At 34.6% G+C, this 13,140-nt stretch overlaps 1 protein-coding gene across 1 annotated transcript in view; it reads right to left on the bottom strand.

Annotated features, from left to right (window-relative positions):
• Nucleotides 1-13,140, bottom strand: part of mib2 (mind bomb 2) — a 41,614-nt gene that overhangs the window by 15,696 nt on the left and 12,778 nt on the right. Inside the window, exons 6-9 of the mRNA XM_069844331.1 lie at nucleotides 10,471-10,631; nucleotides 6,720-6,935; nucleotides 5,179-5,347; nucleotides 2,437-3,230 (exon numbers count right to left, since the gene is read on the bottom strand). Of these exons, the coding sequence (XP_069700432.1) occupies nucleotides 2,437-3,230; nucleotides 5,179-5,347; nucleotides 6,720-6,935; nucleotides 10,471-10,631 (1,340 nt within the window). The remainder of the gene's footprint in view (nucleotides 1-2,436; nucleotides 3,231-5,178; nucleotides 5,348-6,719; nucleotides 6,936-10,470; nucleotides 10,632-13,140) is intronic.

Here is a 13,140-nt window from a genome sequence, read left to right as displayed (position 1 = left end):
GGGAATCTATACTTGTCAGGAAAAATAATAATATAACACAACTTTTCATTTAATGCAATATCAGCTCTAATTTGAGCATTTTAAAAAGAAAGGAAACTTGGTTTTTGATTTGTTTAGGAATATTTGTGATGGATATCACCAGTATAAAACCCCAAGAATTGAATTACTTCACTACTGTGGCTTGGCACTGTTATCTGAAAGACTGTTTGCCACATTAGCCCACTGTCAGCACATAATCGTAATACGATAATTGATTAAAATTGCTTTGCATCATTTATTCCTCCTTTGCATTCAAGTGTCATGTACAATCAAACATTTGTGAAAAAGACCTGTTACCAAATCTACGTATTACTCTGTGAAGAGATTTATTAAATTTACATACTTAGACTTCAACAAACAAAATTTGATAACACAATCCCAAGGGAAAAAATGGAAAACTCTGCATCAAAATCCACAGTTAATACCAAGATTTACCACGAAAATCGTCTGTAGCTGCATTTAGATTGGCAACAGGCCATGATTGTTTGGCTAAACACCTGCATAGAATTGAAATATATCAATCCCCTAACTGCCCATTGTGCAACTCAAACCAAGAAATGGATTCGGAACACCTCAAAATCTGTGCTTCATTGGCTGGTTATGATAATATCTTTGAAAAATATTGGAGTGCAAGAGGTCAAATGACTTTATTGTCAAACGCCTGGCATTAGAAAACAACAACATTTGTGAAAAATGAAATCAAAGTTTTGCTATCACATTCACTATTAGAACGAATTATATGATTTCCCAATACAAAGATTTCTTTTCCTAATGTCGCATACTGATGTGTAGCCATTTATGCCTGTACCTATAGTGAGGATCACTAAGAGTAGTTCCTAAAAGGCTCATTTAGTTGTCTCTTCAGTGTTGCCAACTAATACCAGATATCACTAAAGAGGGTAAAGTCACAATGTCATGTACTGAAATAATAATAATAATAATAATAATAATAATAATAATTAGTATTAACAATAACAATGTCCTGCTTATTTAGTTATTTACCACATCACATCTTTTATGTTGGGAGGTGTTTTTTTAATGGTACAATAATTTGTGAAAGAGTATATTTTCCTCCTGGATCTCTTGCATATTATGTTGGTAATTAGTAGATTAGTATGATCTAATATTAAAATGTAGTTTGTCTGACAACATGAAATTCATTGCTTTGACTAAACAGTTTACGATTCACAAAACCTAGACTAACCTAAAAAATGTATTTTGTTTCATCACGTGAAATGAATAGTACGAATTCCTAAATTCCACTTTGAAATGTATACCCTACTTAAAATTTTTAAGTATGTATTTTAAGTTAAAATACATAGGCTACTCCTAAGATAGTAACATGCTAATTCCTCTCTTGGACATTTTAATAAAAATTTGTCCATTAGCCACGTGCATGTTTCACAGGTCTATAAGTTACATCTTATTTAATTACACTTATCTGAATAGGCTATAGTGTTGAATTGAAATCACAACACAACACAGTTGAATTATGTATTGATATTAATATTAACACCGGTATTACTAATTCATTATTAATTACATTCAAATTTCACAAGCTTACAATTAGTTATACTTCCATTTCATCAGTTTTCTTTACTGCAAATCAAAATTATTGCTGCCAATATAACAGTTAGAAAATAACTTGCCAATAGGAATAGTTATAAAATAACCGTCAGTTGACGTATTTGTCAGTATACTCGAAATCTGAACAAAGTTGATAAAAGAAAATTCAACCTGACATCTAGAAAATCACTATAATCCATTAGCATATGTAGTAATAGGGGGAAAATGACTAGGTTTCACTCTTAGGGTATTAAGTAAGCTGATTCGGACTATTCTTCTTGGAGATTGTGATGAATCCTGATCTGAGATTGGGACACCCATTTGGTCGGATTCAGTTCACCTCATATTGTAGGATGACATGAGTATGGAAGTAGGCAGGATGGATAAAGATGGTAGTAATGGTGGCAAAATAAGCCCAAAGTCAAGCATCGAAAGTAACCCAGCATTTGCTCTTAATGGGTTGAGGGGAAACCCTGGGAAAAACTTCAACCAGGACTCGATCCCAGGCCCGCTAATTTTGCATTCTTACTTGTCCAGTACTACTCAAATACTGGTTTTATTTTCCTCTGCGAGTCCACTGAAAACTGATGCCAAAAATTTGCAGTGCCATTCCAACCAAGTAAATTAAAATAAATCTAATCAAATAAGCCTAGCCAATTATAATATTTATTACTAATCTATAATAGTGAGTAATAAATTTTCCCTTGTATATGGCTCCAGCTCATTAAATTTTCGCACTGCCAGACTAGCAGAATTTTTTTATCAACCACCATATACAGAGGTGTTACAAGTCACTATTCATATGAGCTGAAATTCAGTCTAAGTGCATACCTGTGAAACAGCAAGGAGAAGAGGGGTTTGCTTGCGATTATTTCGGAGGTCAACTTCAGCCTGACCCTGTGCCAACAGAGTCTCTGCCACTGCCCGGTGCCCATTCAAACATGCCAGGTGTAAAGCTGCAAAACCATCATCCTTTTTAACATCAACCAGCTGCCGTGTACGTCCAAGCAGCCGCTCGGTAGCGAAGTTATTCCCTTTAAGTGCAGCATGATGAAGAACATTGAAGCCTCTCTTGTTCTTAAGTGTAAAATCAACGCCTGGCACATTGCACAACAAGTCTATTATCTCAACACTATCTTTCCCGATGGCGTCATGCAATGCAGTATCACCATATGAGTCCTGAATATTAATGTTACACTTGTATTTAAGCAACATCACTACGCAGTGCGTGTGTTGTTTGTTCACAGCTACATGAAGGGCTGAGCATCGACCCTTATTCACAGCATCAATATCTGCACCTTGTTGTAAGAGGATCTCCATGATCTCCGGTTGATTTCCAAATGCAGAATAATGTAGAGCTGTATCACCATCATCATCAGCAACCTCAAGTGAGGCGCCTGCTGAGAGAAGGAAGCGCACAAGTTCCACATGTCCCTGGTGACAGGCTACTTGCAGGCAAGTTTTGCCTCCACTTCGACCATCCACCTTGTCAGGGTACTTGAGAACAAACTCTCGGACTACATCCAGATGTCCTTGTGCTGCCTCTCGCACCAGCTTGTCCATACTTGTGGTCTCCAGCTGCTGCGGTCCCAACACAAGATTTGATAAAAGGGATGCCAAAGGATCTGTAATAGAAGTCACAAAATTATGTATTTGTGTTATATAAAAGAATCTTATGCCCTCTGACTAATTAATATCATAACCAAAATTCTTAAATCTGTCACTAAATCATATGCCCACAGTTCCCACTTTCAACTGTAGAAAGCCCTAATCCCCAATAGTATCTAATGTAGAAATGAAATTAAAACTTCCTAGTGATATCTACTGCAGACAACACGGACTCACAGATCTGTGTGTATTTTTTTTTTTTATCCAATGCCACCAGGTTGTCTTTTCGACATTTCTGGTCTTCTCTCCTGGCCGTGGCTTAATTGTAACCCATTTCTGAGGTTGGGGCGCCTGGAAGGCGGAGTTACATTACCCCGATGATGTGATAGGATGATTATGATAATGTGGTGCCAGGAGAGGTCTTAAATCTAAACTTAACCTAAATTCCAGACCATGGACGAACACAGGATCTGTGTGTATAATATATCCGACTAATATTAACTGGACATAAGCACTAAGAAATAGAAAAGTAACTGATTATCCACTAACTGTGTTGGACCTAACGAAGTTTTGGCTGTGAACAGGGCGTTGATATTGATATTCCTCTGCATATCGAATTTTATATACATTTCAAACTGAACTCAATCCAAAAATTAATTTACGTTTATCACTTTAGTGTAATGCTAATACAGTAGAATCCCTCTTAACCGGCACCAAAGGGACCAGGCTAGTTCCGGATATGAGATTTTGCTGGATAATTGAATAAATATCTGTATATACAAAAAAAAGTTCGTATTTCATAGTGCCAAATGTTGAAATTGCAGCCATGTGAAGCTTATTTTTCTATCACTTGCTAAACATAAACATAAAAACTGTTGGATTTTCTTTATTAAAACACATCACACAACACAAAATAATACACTAATTTTAAGTTCGAATATTCATTGAAAATGAAAATCACCATTAACCTCATATTTATTGCACAACAACTACTTCACAATTGCTACTATCAAAGTTAAGCTTACTACATTATGAATAAGTAACGAAATTATACAATGAGAAAGAAATTAATTATGCATTGCCAATATAAAATTAAGACCATAAATTGCAAACTGAAATCCAAGAAGAGCCCTTAAATACAAACAAAACATTAAATCTTCTCAGCACTATATTCAGCATATCTGTTTCACGATGTTACAAGCATATTAAAAAAATAGAAAAGTATGCATGAGAATTTCTATTCTATACAATGAGAAAGCTCAGAGAAAATCTGCACAAACCCATAATTCAATAAAAAAAAAATCCCACATACATGCTAGAAACCCCACATTTTCTGCTGAATGAATATTATATACAAAAAAAAGGTCCACTTTTAAGAAAGTATTAATACAAAATTCTAATACCGATACATAAAAAAACATATCGATGGCTGAGAACCAGACTGTTGTAAGTCCAAATTTTTATAAGAAAGAAATCTGTGTTTCATTGTGTTCCAGTTCTTGTCTGCATATATGAATCGAAGAAAATTGTAAATATTCCTCTACATCAGGTTGCTATGAAGCTATTCCAAATTGTTTCATGAAGCTTTGAATATCAGGAGCTTAAAATAGTTCTCCTGAAAAAAAGAAATAGTAAAATGGACTTGGAACAATCTGGTTCTGGGCCATCGATATATTAAGAGGCCTTTTCGATCAATACAACATGTTCCGAGTTTTAAGTCAAATCATAACGTCATATAATTCCACATGTAAATACAAAATTTGGGAAAAGAAAGAAGGAATATAAAATTATTTCTGATTATTTAGTAATTAATATAAGCTATAACTAGTAACGAAAAAGAATCTCTTCAGTGACCAATTGTGTTCAATATTCAATGTATAAACGTATATAATGATGATAACTGTAATTTTGGAATAACTGCATATGATCACTATTGAGGTACTATTCTCCTTTCAGTTCACTTACTTGCGTGCTCTTCCCTCGTGTTGGCATGCATAGTATTGCTGAGCTCTGTGGCAGACCCTGGCACAAGTGTGACACACAACGGATTGAAGGTCCACGTCTGTCCATCAATACTGACACGCAGATCTCCGTCAGAGTAGATCTTAATTACCTTGCCCAACTTTCCAAGAGCCTGAAAAGATAATCATAATTCCAAGAATATCAAACGTGAAATATTAGAGAACACATATAATTAATGGAAACCAATAAGGCGACATAAAAGCTACTGAGAAAGACCTATGAATTTTTCTAACACAAAAATGATCAATATCATTAAATGTTTCATTTTTGTCACTCAGTAATTGGTAGCTCCTATTTTTGTTTCATAGCATGCTCTCACCCTGACAGGCATAGAATCTATTAGTTTCCTACAATAATTCGTACATTCCTAACTGGATTCAAGCTGCAGATAATTTATTTCTTGGTTTGGCTGAACACAAAACTAGTTTGGAACCTAAATTCCAGACTATGGACGAACATAGGAACAATACCCTTTAAGAAAAAATTCCTGTGTTCTAATCGTGAATCGAACCTTGGACCTCATGAACGTAGCCAGAAGCTCTGACCACTAGAACATGAGGCTGGTCATATAAATAGTAACATTAAGGGAAGACTCCACTGAAAATCATGAACATTTTTCCAAATTTTTTTAGCTGTTTCACTTATTCAGAATTTATATTTTCATACCCCAAATGGATTCAGCTCAATTCTGATTACAAATACTCGTATGTTTACACTTTTTAAATTAAGGCTGGAAGGGGACGTGGAATTTAAAGAGCTGTCAAAATTGTTTTTCATTGAAGAATTCTTTTTTAAAATTTCTGATTACAAATCTAGTAACTTTTTGTTGGCTCCCTTACTAGATGAATGTAGCGGAGGAGAATATTAATTCTTAAGAAAAATATTAATAAAATAAACTAGCAGCATTTTTCACAAAATAAATGCATAGAAACATGCAGCTACCTCATAAATACTTGCAGTAAAAATTTCATCCAGATTGATTAATATTTAGGATAAGAAAGTTGGTGTTGAATCAACAAAAATGAACACAGAAAAATAGATTTGAAAATAAAATGAATATTTATGTAAATTAATATTCTCCTCCGCTACATTCATCTAGTAATTTCAGGGAGCCAACAAAAAATTACTAGATTTGTAATCAGAAATTTTAAAAAAGAATTCTTCGATGAAAAACAATTTTGACAGCTCTTTAAATTCCACTCCCCCTTCCAGCGTTCATTTAAAAAGTGTAAACATACGAGTATTTGTAGTCAGAATTGAGCTGAATCCATTTGGGGTATGAAAATATAAATTCTGAATAAGTGAAATAGCTAAAAAAAATTTGGAAAAATTTTCATGATTTTCAGTGGAGTCTTCCCTTAATATACATAGAAATATTTATATTAAGAAAATAAAAAAATAAAAGCATCTTCAACATATAATTATGTTAAAGATTCAACATGGATATAATTATGATTATAATAAATAAGCAAGAATCAACTTACGCCTTTCATGACCTCGATCCACTCGCCATGACCTTTCTGGTAGTCTCGCACTGTTGCAAGATCATGTTTAACACGAACTACGTCACCAACAGCAAATGTATTGACTTTGGTGAGTGCTCCAGGATGGAAGGTCCAACGGTTATTACAACCTTCATATTGAACACGGATGTCTCCCCTCTCTGTGACACGATGAACAACACCCATCTTCCCAATGTACTGTAAGATGGTGAGTATTGTAATAGTAGTTACTGTTGCATAATACTGTTCAGTTGGCGACCTTACAGCTACATATAGTCAATTCCACTAATGCCGTCAAGTTTTGAAATTGTTGGCTTCACTGCCACTGCATTAGACAACAACTACTTTCTAATAACCTGCAAAAGTGTAACTAATAATTTCCAGTACACTGACCACAAAATGGAACTAGGTATGTGTTCAACCTGGGCAAACCTAAAGTGCAATTTATTATGGACTATTACACTTTTATTACATCATACTACTTCTAATCAGTAAAACAGTACTGAACGACGTGTTTCAACCAATCATGGCTGCTTATCCTATAATTTTTATCACCTCCTTAACATTTGTTTTATCACCTCCCTAACATTTGTTTGTTTTTATCACCTTTCTAGCATTTGTTTCTTTGTTTGCCAACACTGTACTTTCAATAATTGTACCTTTTAAAATTATTCATGTTTATTTCATCATCCTCAATTAAAACTTTTCTATCATTAATCTTGTTTATATTATTTAGGTAATGTTATAGCTTCTGCTATATTAGATTATGGATAGTCACGTATCAGAGATTGTTTAATATATTATATTGATAATTGAAGTGGAATGCAACTGTTTTAATAAACATGACACTGAATCAACAAAGCCTTCTTGACTAGTAATCATCCATAGAATTCAATGAAGATTGTATAGTTGGCACAATTGGTAACAAGAAAACAGCTGATCATAACACACTATTGCCATCTAGCGAAATATTTGTAATGATGAAATTGTACAATAATACATTTTCAAGACAGTTTAGTATTTTAGTAAGTCAATTAATATTTTATTGCATTAGAGTCCTTTATTTCCTCTAATCGTGTAATAGTCAATTAAATCCCACTCAAGTTTTGATTTTCTCTAGATAAATCAAAACCTCTAGTGAGATTACTGTAGATAAAAATTGTACTAGAGTAGGTTTTATTTATTTATATTTTTGCAACTACCTTTGTTACTCTTGCCAAACTTTTACCATTTCACCGCCACAGTAGTTCAGTGTTAGGATGCTGGGTATATAAGCCAGGAGGCCCAGGTTCAAATCCCAATCTATCTCGAATTTATAATTTGTGTTGGACAACACACAGGTTTCCTCCAGCTGCTCCGGTTTCCTTGTAACATCCCAACAATTCTCTATCACCATAATCATTCCTTAAGAATGTAAGTAGATTCATCACCTGTGATACATTCTGGATAGTTACTGACGAACTAATTGGTCTATGACTCTCGACCTATAGTCCCGTCGCTCTAATTTCCGGCAGCCAATCACGTTTCAGGTCGCCTACATTTAAACGTGTGCGTCTTGTGATTCGCTGATTCATTTCTTAAGGCTCGATAAATACTTAATATAATCGCCCGCCATTTTAGTTCTTTTTTTGGCGTTCGCAGAAAACACACGAAGACGTTATTTGCCGCTCAATTATTTGCTGAATTACATTGCGTTTGATTTATTATCATAGGAGCTACGACATGATAATGTTTAACGGTGCAGCAAATAGATTCCTCGTATGGTAGCTCGGCAATGTGAGAACAAAAATGGTGAATGATACTACCTACCTAGACTTCATAGAGCCTTTACTTTCTAAGACGTAAGCAAAGGGGCGGAGTCACGCCGGAAATAACAGCGTTGGGACTATAGTGATATCTATGAGCCACACCCGTAGTGGAAAGTTAAGTCCTGTCATTGCACAAAAAACAACAACTTCCACCATTTCTCCTATATTAACTAACATGATCATAATCAATAAGCAAAAAAAAAAAAAAAAAGACAGACATCTCGAAAAAGCATGAATAACAGAAAATAAGTACGAGCATCTGCTAGTGCTGTATCTGCAAACAAAAAGTCACTTGTGTTTATAAATACATCACTTCATCTTACAGCACGCAATATCTGAAGCTCATGCTTGTCTGTTCTGGATATAGATTCAGCTGCGATGGCAGCATCAGCATTTTCAATATGCAAGCGGATGTGTAGCATTTGAATGGCACAATTTGTTCAATGTGAGCAACCTTTCCTCCTTACATCCCACACATCGATATTATTACGAAAGCAGATATTACTCATCAAAGCTAAAGTTTCTAATAAAAAATGTTAATGTTGTACTGATTAGCACATGATTAATTTCTCATTACTTAAACATGAAATAAAAATAAACTAGGTGCAATAAAATTTAGAGAAATTAAAACAAGTCAAAATATGAACATTATTACTTTATGGGCAGCACAAAGAGAAATAGTAAAATAACTTGTTGCTAAGAAAAAGTTGTGAGCAAAATGTAACAATAATACAGAATAAATTGAGTTGGACTTGTTCTGAACCAAAATTTAGATGCTCTTTTAATATTTTTGAGAAGTAGGGTGGCATGCAAAAGTTCACTGAAGTCTTCCCCTTGGCACTGTATCCAGTTTATAATTATATTTTTTCAACTTCTAGGTTGTTACTTATGGCCTTCTTTCGGTAATTATCTTTGTGCGAGATCATGCGTATTTGCTTGTTTTCCGCACAGAACCAATACGCAGTAAGTGTGAAATATCACATTCAATATTCCCAACGTAACACACATAATTTCCCTCTTCTTACCGCTTAAGCGCGACATTCATTTTACTGCTTTAGGCTTTTAACATATTATTTTTAGAGACGTTTAACATAGTAATAATTATAAATTGGAAACTTACCACTGCAATTTCACCTAAATTGCAATGTCAATTATTATTTTTAAATATTTGCAAAAATTAAGTAAAGTCTACTATTCCACAAAACTTATTGCATTCCTGATACAAGTAACATTAAGGAAGCCGTGAAAAAATCGACAAGATCCCAGATGCCGATGTTATTACTGCAATATGTTATATAAATAATATTGTTAAAATATTAAAATGAAAAATAAATCATTACATAACCTTACCGTTTGTTTGAAGTTCGCATTTATAGACTGGGGGGGGGGGGAAAGACAGACGTATATCACGGCCTGCTGGAGTATAGTAAACACAGAAAACATTTTATAGCAACAATGTTGAAGAAAGATATTTCGGTTTTCCGAAGTCGCCGTCATTAAACAGAAACCAACATGGAGATTTCAATGCAACTAATTAGAAATTCGTCTTTCAGGTATGTAATAAACGATCTTCGCACAAAATAATGTACGATACACGAGCGGTATGTTTGTTTTCATGTTCTCGGAAATTAAAAAAGCTCAACTACGTTTCGCTTTTTCAATCTTTTCCTCGACCATGAAAACGTCAACATACCGCTCTTGTAACGTATATTACTATTTTTTCCCCAATTAACAGCTTACATAATACTCATTACAATTTATTCATGCCAATAAACTGAGCAGTGCCCTACATACTGTATTAAGTTACGTTAAATATTCGTAAAACGTTTGGAATGTTGAATTAACACAGTTTTGAACTGATTAGATCCCATTTCACCTTAAATTAATATACCGGTATAAATCAAATTCTAGTGTTGATGACATACCTCTGCCATACGTGGGTTCCAGCCTCCATGCCCCTCCTGCATCTGCTTCAATGCTTCAACATCCATTAGGACTTTCACTTTGTCTCCTACATTAAATGTAAGATGGCGTGGAGATGATCCAGACTGCCTTGCAGCGCCCACTTGAACTTCCGAGCTGATTCCTATGTCACAAAAATTCTATATTACCTCAAGTTGCTCATCTGTCACTGATAGACATACTCATAATGTGTGTTTGAAACAATCTTTCAAAATTATTGTTTTCATAAAAAAAAGTATGTTTACGGCATTATTTCTCTTAATCCCAAATCACATTTAAACAGCATCAAAATGACAATAGAAGAAAAGGCACTGATTCAATATGAAAAACTTATCAGATTACCAGGAAATAATTGGCATTCATACAGTCCTCTCTGTAGATTGAAAACTCAAAAAAGTTTCATATCCATTGTTCAAGAATTAAAACAGAAAATCAATATCCCGAATTTAAAAGAAAACCTACAAATTAAACCAAACCCTTTAACTCTATTAAATATGGAATATAATCTAAATTTAACAGAAGAAATACTGAAATCAGAAGTAAACACTGAAATACTGAAACAATTGTCTTTAGAGACAATTAATATTAGGTACCCTCCACAAAACTGGCTTCATTTATACACCGACGGATCCTTGATCTCCAGAGAACAAGGTGCCGGTGCAGGTGTTACGTGCTGTCTCTTCTCACTTTATAGATCTCTTGGCTATGGAACAACAAGTTTTGATGGTGAAATCATTGCAATAAGTGAATGTCTCAGGAACCTTCTATGCCACATCAATAAATTTAGGAATGCAGTTATATTGTCAGATTCCAAAGCAGCTATTCTATCAATAGTCTCTAAACACACACCTTCAGCACAAACAGCAGAAATAACTAAAATGCTCTCTCAATTAATATCACTCAATAAAAGAATTGTATTCCAATGGATACCATCCCATTGTGGAATCCTGGGAAACGAGAATGCGGATGCTTTAGCAAAGAAGGTCAGCACTGCTACTTACAGACCTGTTACTAAATCTACGTATTACTCTGTGAAGAGATTTATTAAATCTACATACTTAGACTTCAACAAACAAAATTTGATAACTCAATCCCAAGGGAAAAAATGGAACTCCCTGCATCAAAATCCACAGTTAATTCCCGATTTACCACGAAAATCGTCTGTAGCTGCATTTAGATTGGCAACAGGCCATGATTGTTTGGCCAAACACCTGCATAGAATTGGAATATATCAGTCCCCTAACTGCCATTGTGCAACTCAAACCAAGAAATGGATTCGGAACACCTCAAAATCTGTGCTTCAGTGGCTGGTCATGATAATATCTTTGAAAAATATTGGAGTGCAAGAGGTCAAATGACTTTATTGTCAAACGCCTGGCATTAGAAAACAACAACAACATTTAATATTAAGTTAAAAAATTATATGATTACAGTGGATTACAAAATAATTAATATCAGGCTCCATCACTGGCTAATACAGTACATAGAAAAATGTTCTGTTAATTTACAAAGTGATTGGTGTGTCCAATTTCGAAGTCACACACAACATGAAAATCTATTATCTGGCACTTGACGATCTATGTCAGAGGAAGAAAAATTCTTTGTATGCATCTGAAGTCTGATTAGTGTAATATGTAGCTAATCACTGATGTATGCAATGGAGGGGGAAAGGAACTGGCCACCCTACCCCATTATCTTCTGGCCTAGTTGCCTCCACTTATGAGGTTCAGACAGTTGACTAAATAACAACACACAACATGAAAAACAGATAAGCACCGTACAGTCAGTACACGTGCTTATCAAAATGTCAAGCACAAATGAACCATAATTAAATGTTCAATGCATAAGTACACGAGAATTCAATGTACTCATGTACTTCGGGATATGTATGGTAAGACTTTCCTGTGTTAAATTTCAACGTACCTCGTTTACATGTTTCGACCTATTTATGGGTCATCTTCAGAACTGGTCATTGTTGGTCTTGGCGCCACTTGTTCTGTTTCCTGTGAGGGTGTGTTCCTGTGGTATAGTGCAGAGTCAAAGAGTGTGTGTGTTTTGAAGTTGAGTTGTGTGTTGAGAATTTCGTTGTGGTGTGTTTTTGTGTGTCTGTATATTTCATATTGTTCTAGTGTGTTTAGTTTCTGACTTTTTGGTTGGATGTGTAGTATTTCCATGTCTGTGTTGATGTCTCTGTGGGTGGTTAGCATTTGTGATGTGTTCTGCATATGTGGAGGTGTTTTGTAATTTTGTTATGGCTGTGATGTGTTCTTTGTAACGTGTTTGAAACGATCTGTCTGTCTGTCTGTCCTATGTAGAAGCTGTTGCAGGTGTTACATTTGAGTTTGTATATGCCTGTGTGGTTGTATTTGTTTGTGTTGTTTGTGTGTCGAGATTTTTTGTAGTGTTATTTGTTCTGTATGCGATGTTGTAACATGTAAACGAGATACGTTGAAATTTAACATAGGAAAGTCATACCATACATATTCCGAAGTGATACAGTGTTAAAAGTTATGTAATCAAGATGTACTCATGTAGTTAATTTCTCAATTCAAAACATAATGAAGTCAACAATTGCAAAAGTTTAGATCTATCTTTATTTGAGAAGTATATTACAAGAAATGAGACTTTTTTAG

This window comes from Periplaneta americana, chromosome 13 (assembly GCF_040183065.1).
Source record: "Periplaneta americana isolate PAMFEO1 chromosome 13, P.americana_PAMFEO1_priV1, whole genome shotgun sequence".
NCBI lineage: Eukaryota > Metazoa > Arthropoda > Insecta > Blattodea > Blattidae > Periplaneta > Periplaneta americana.
Note: the sequence above shows the minus strand (reverse complement) of the source record. Positions and strands in the feature narration are given on the sequence as shown.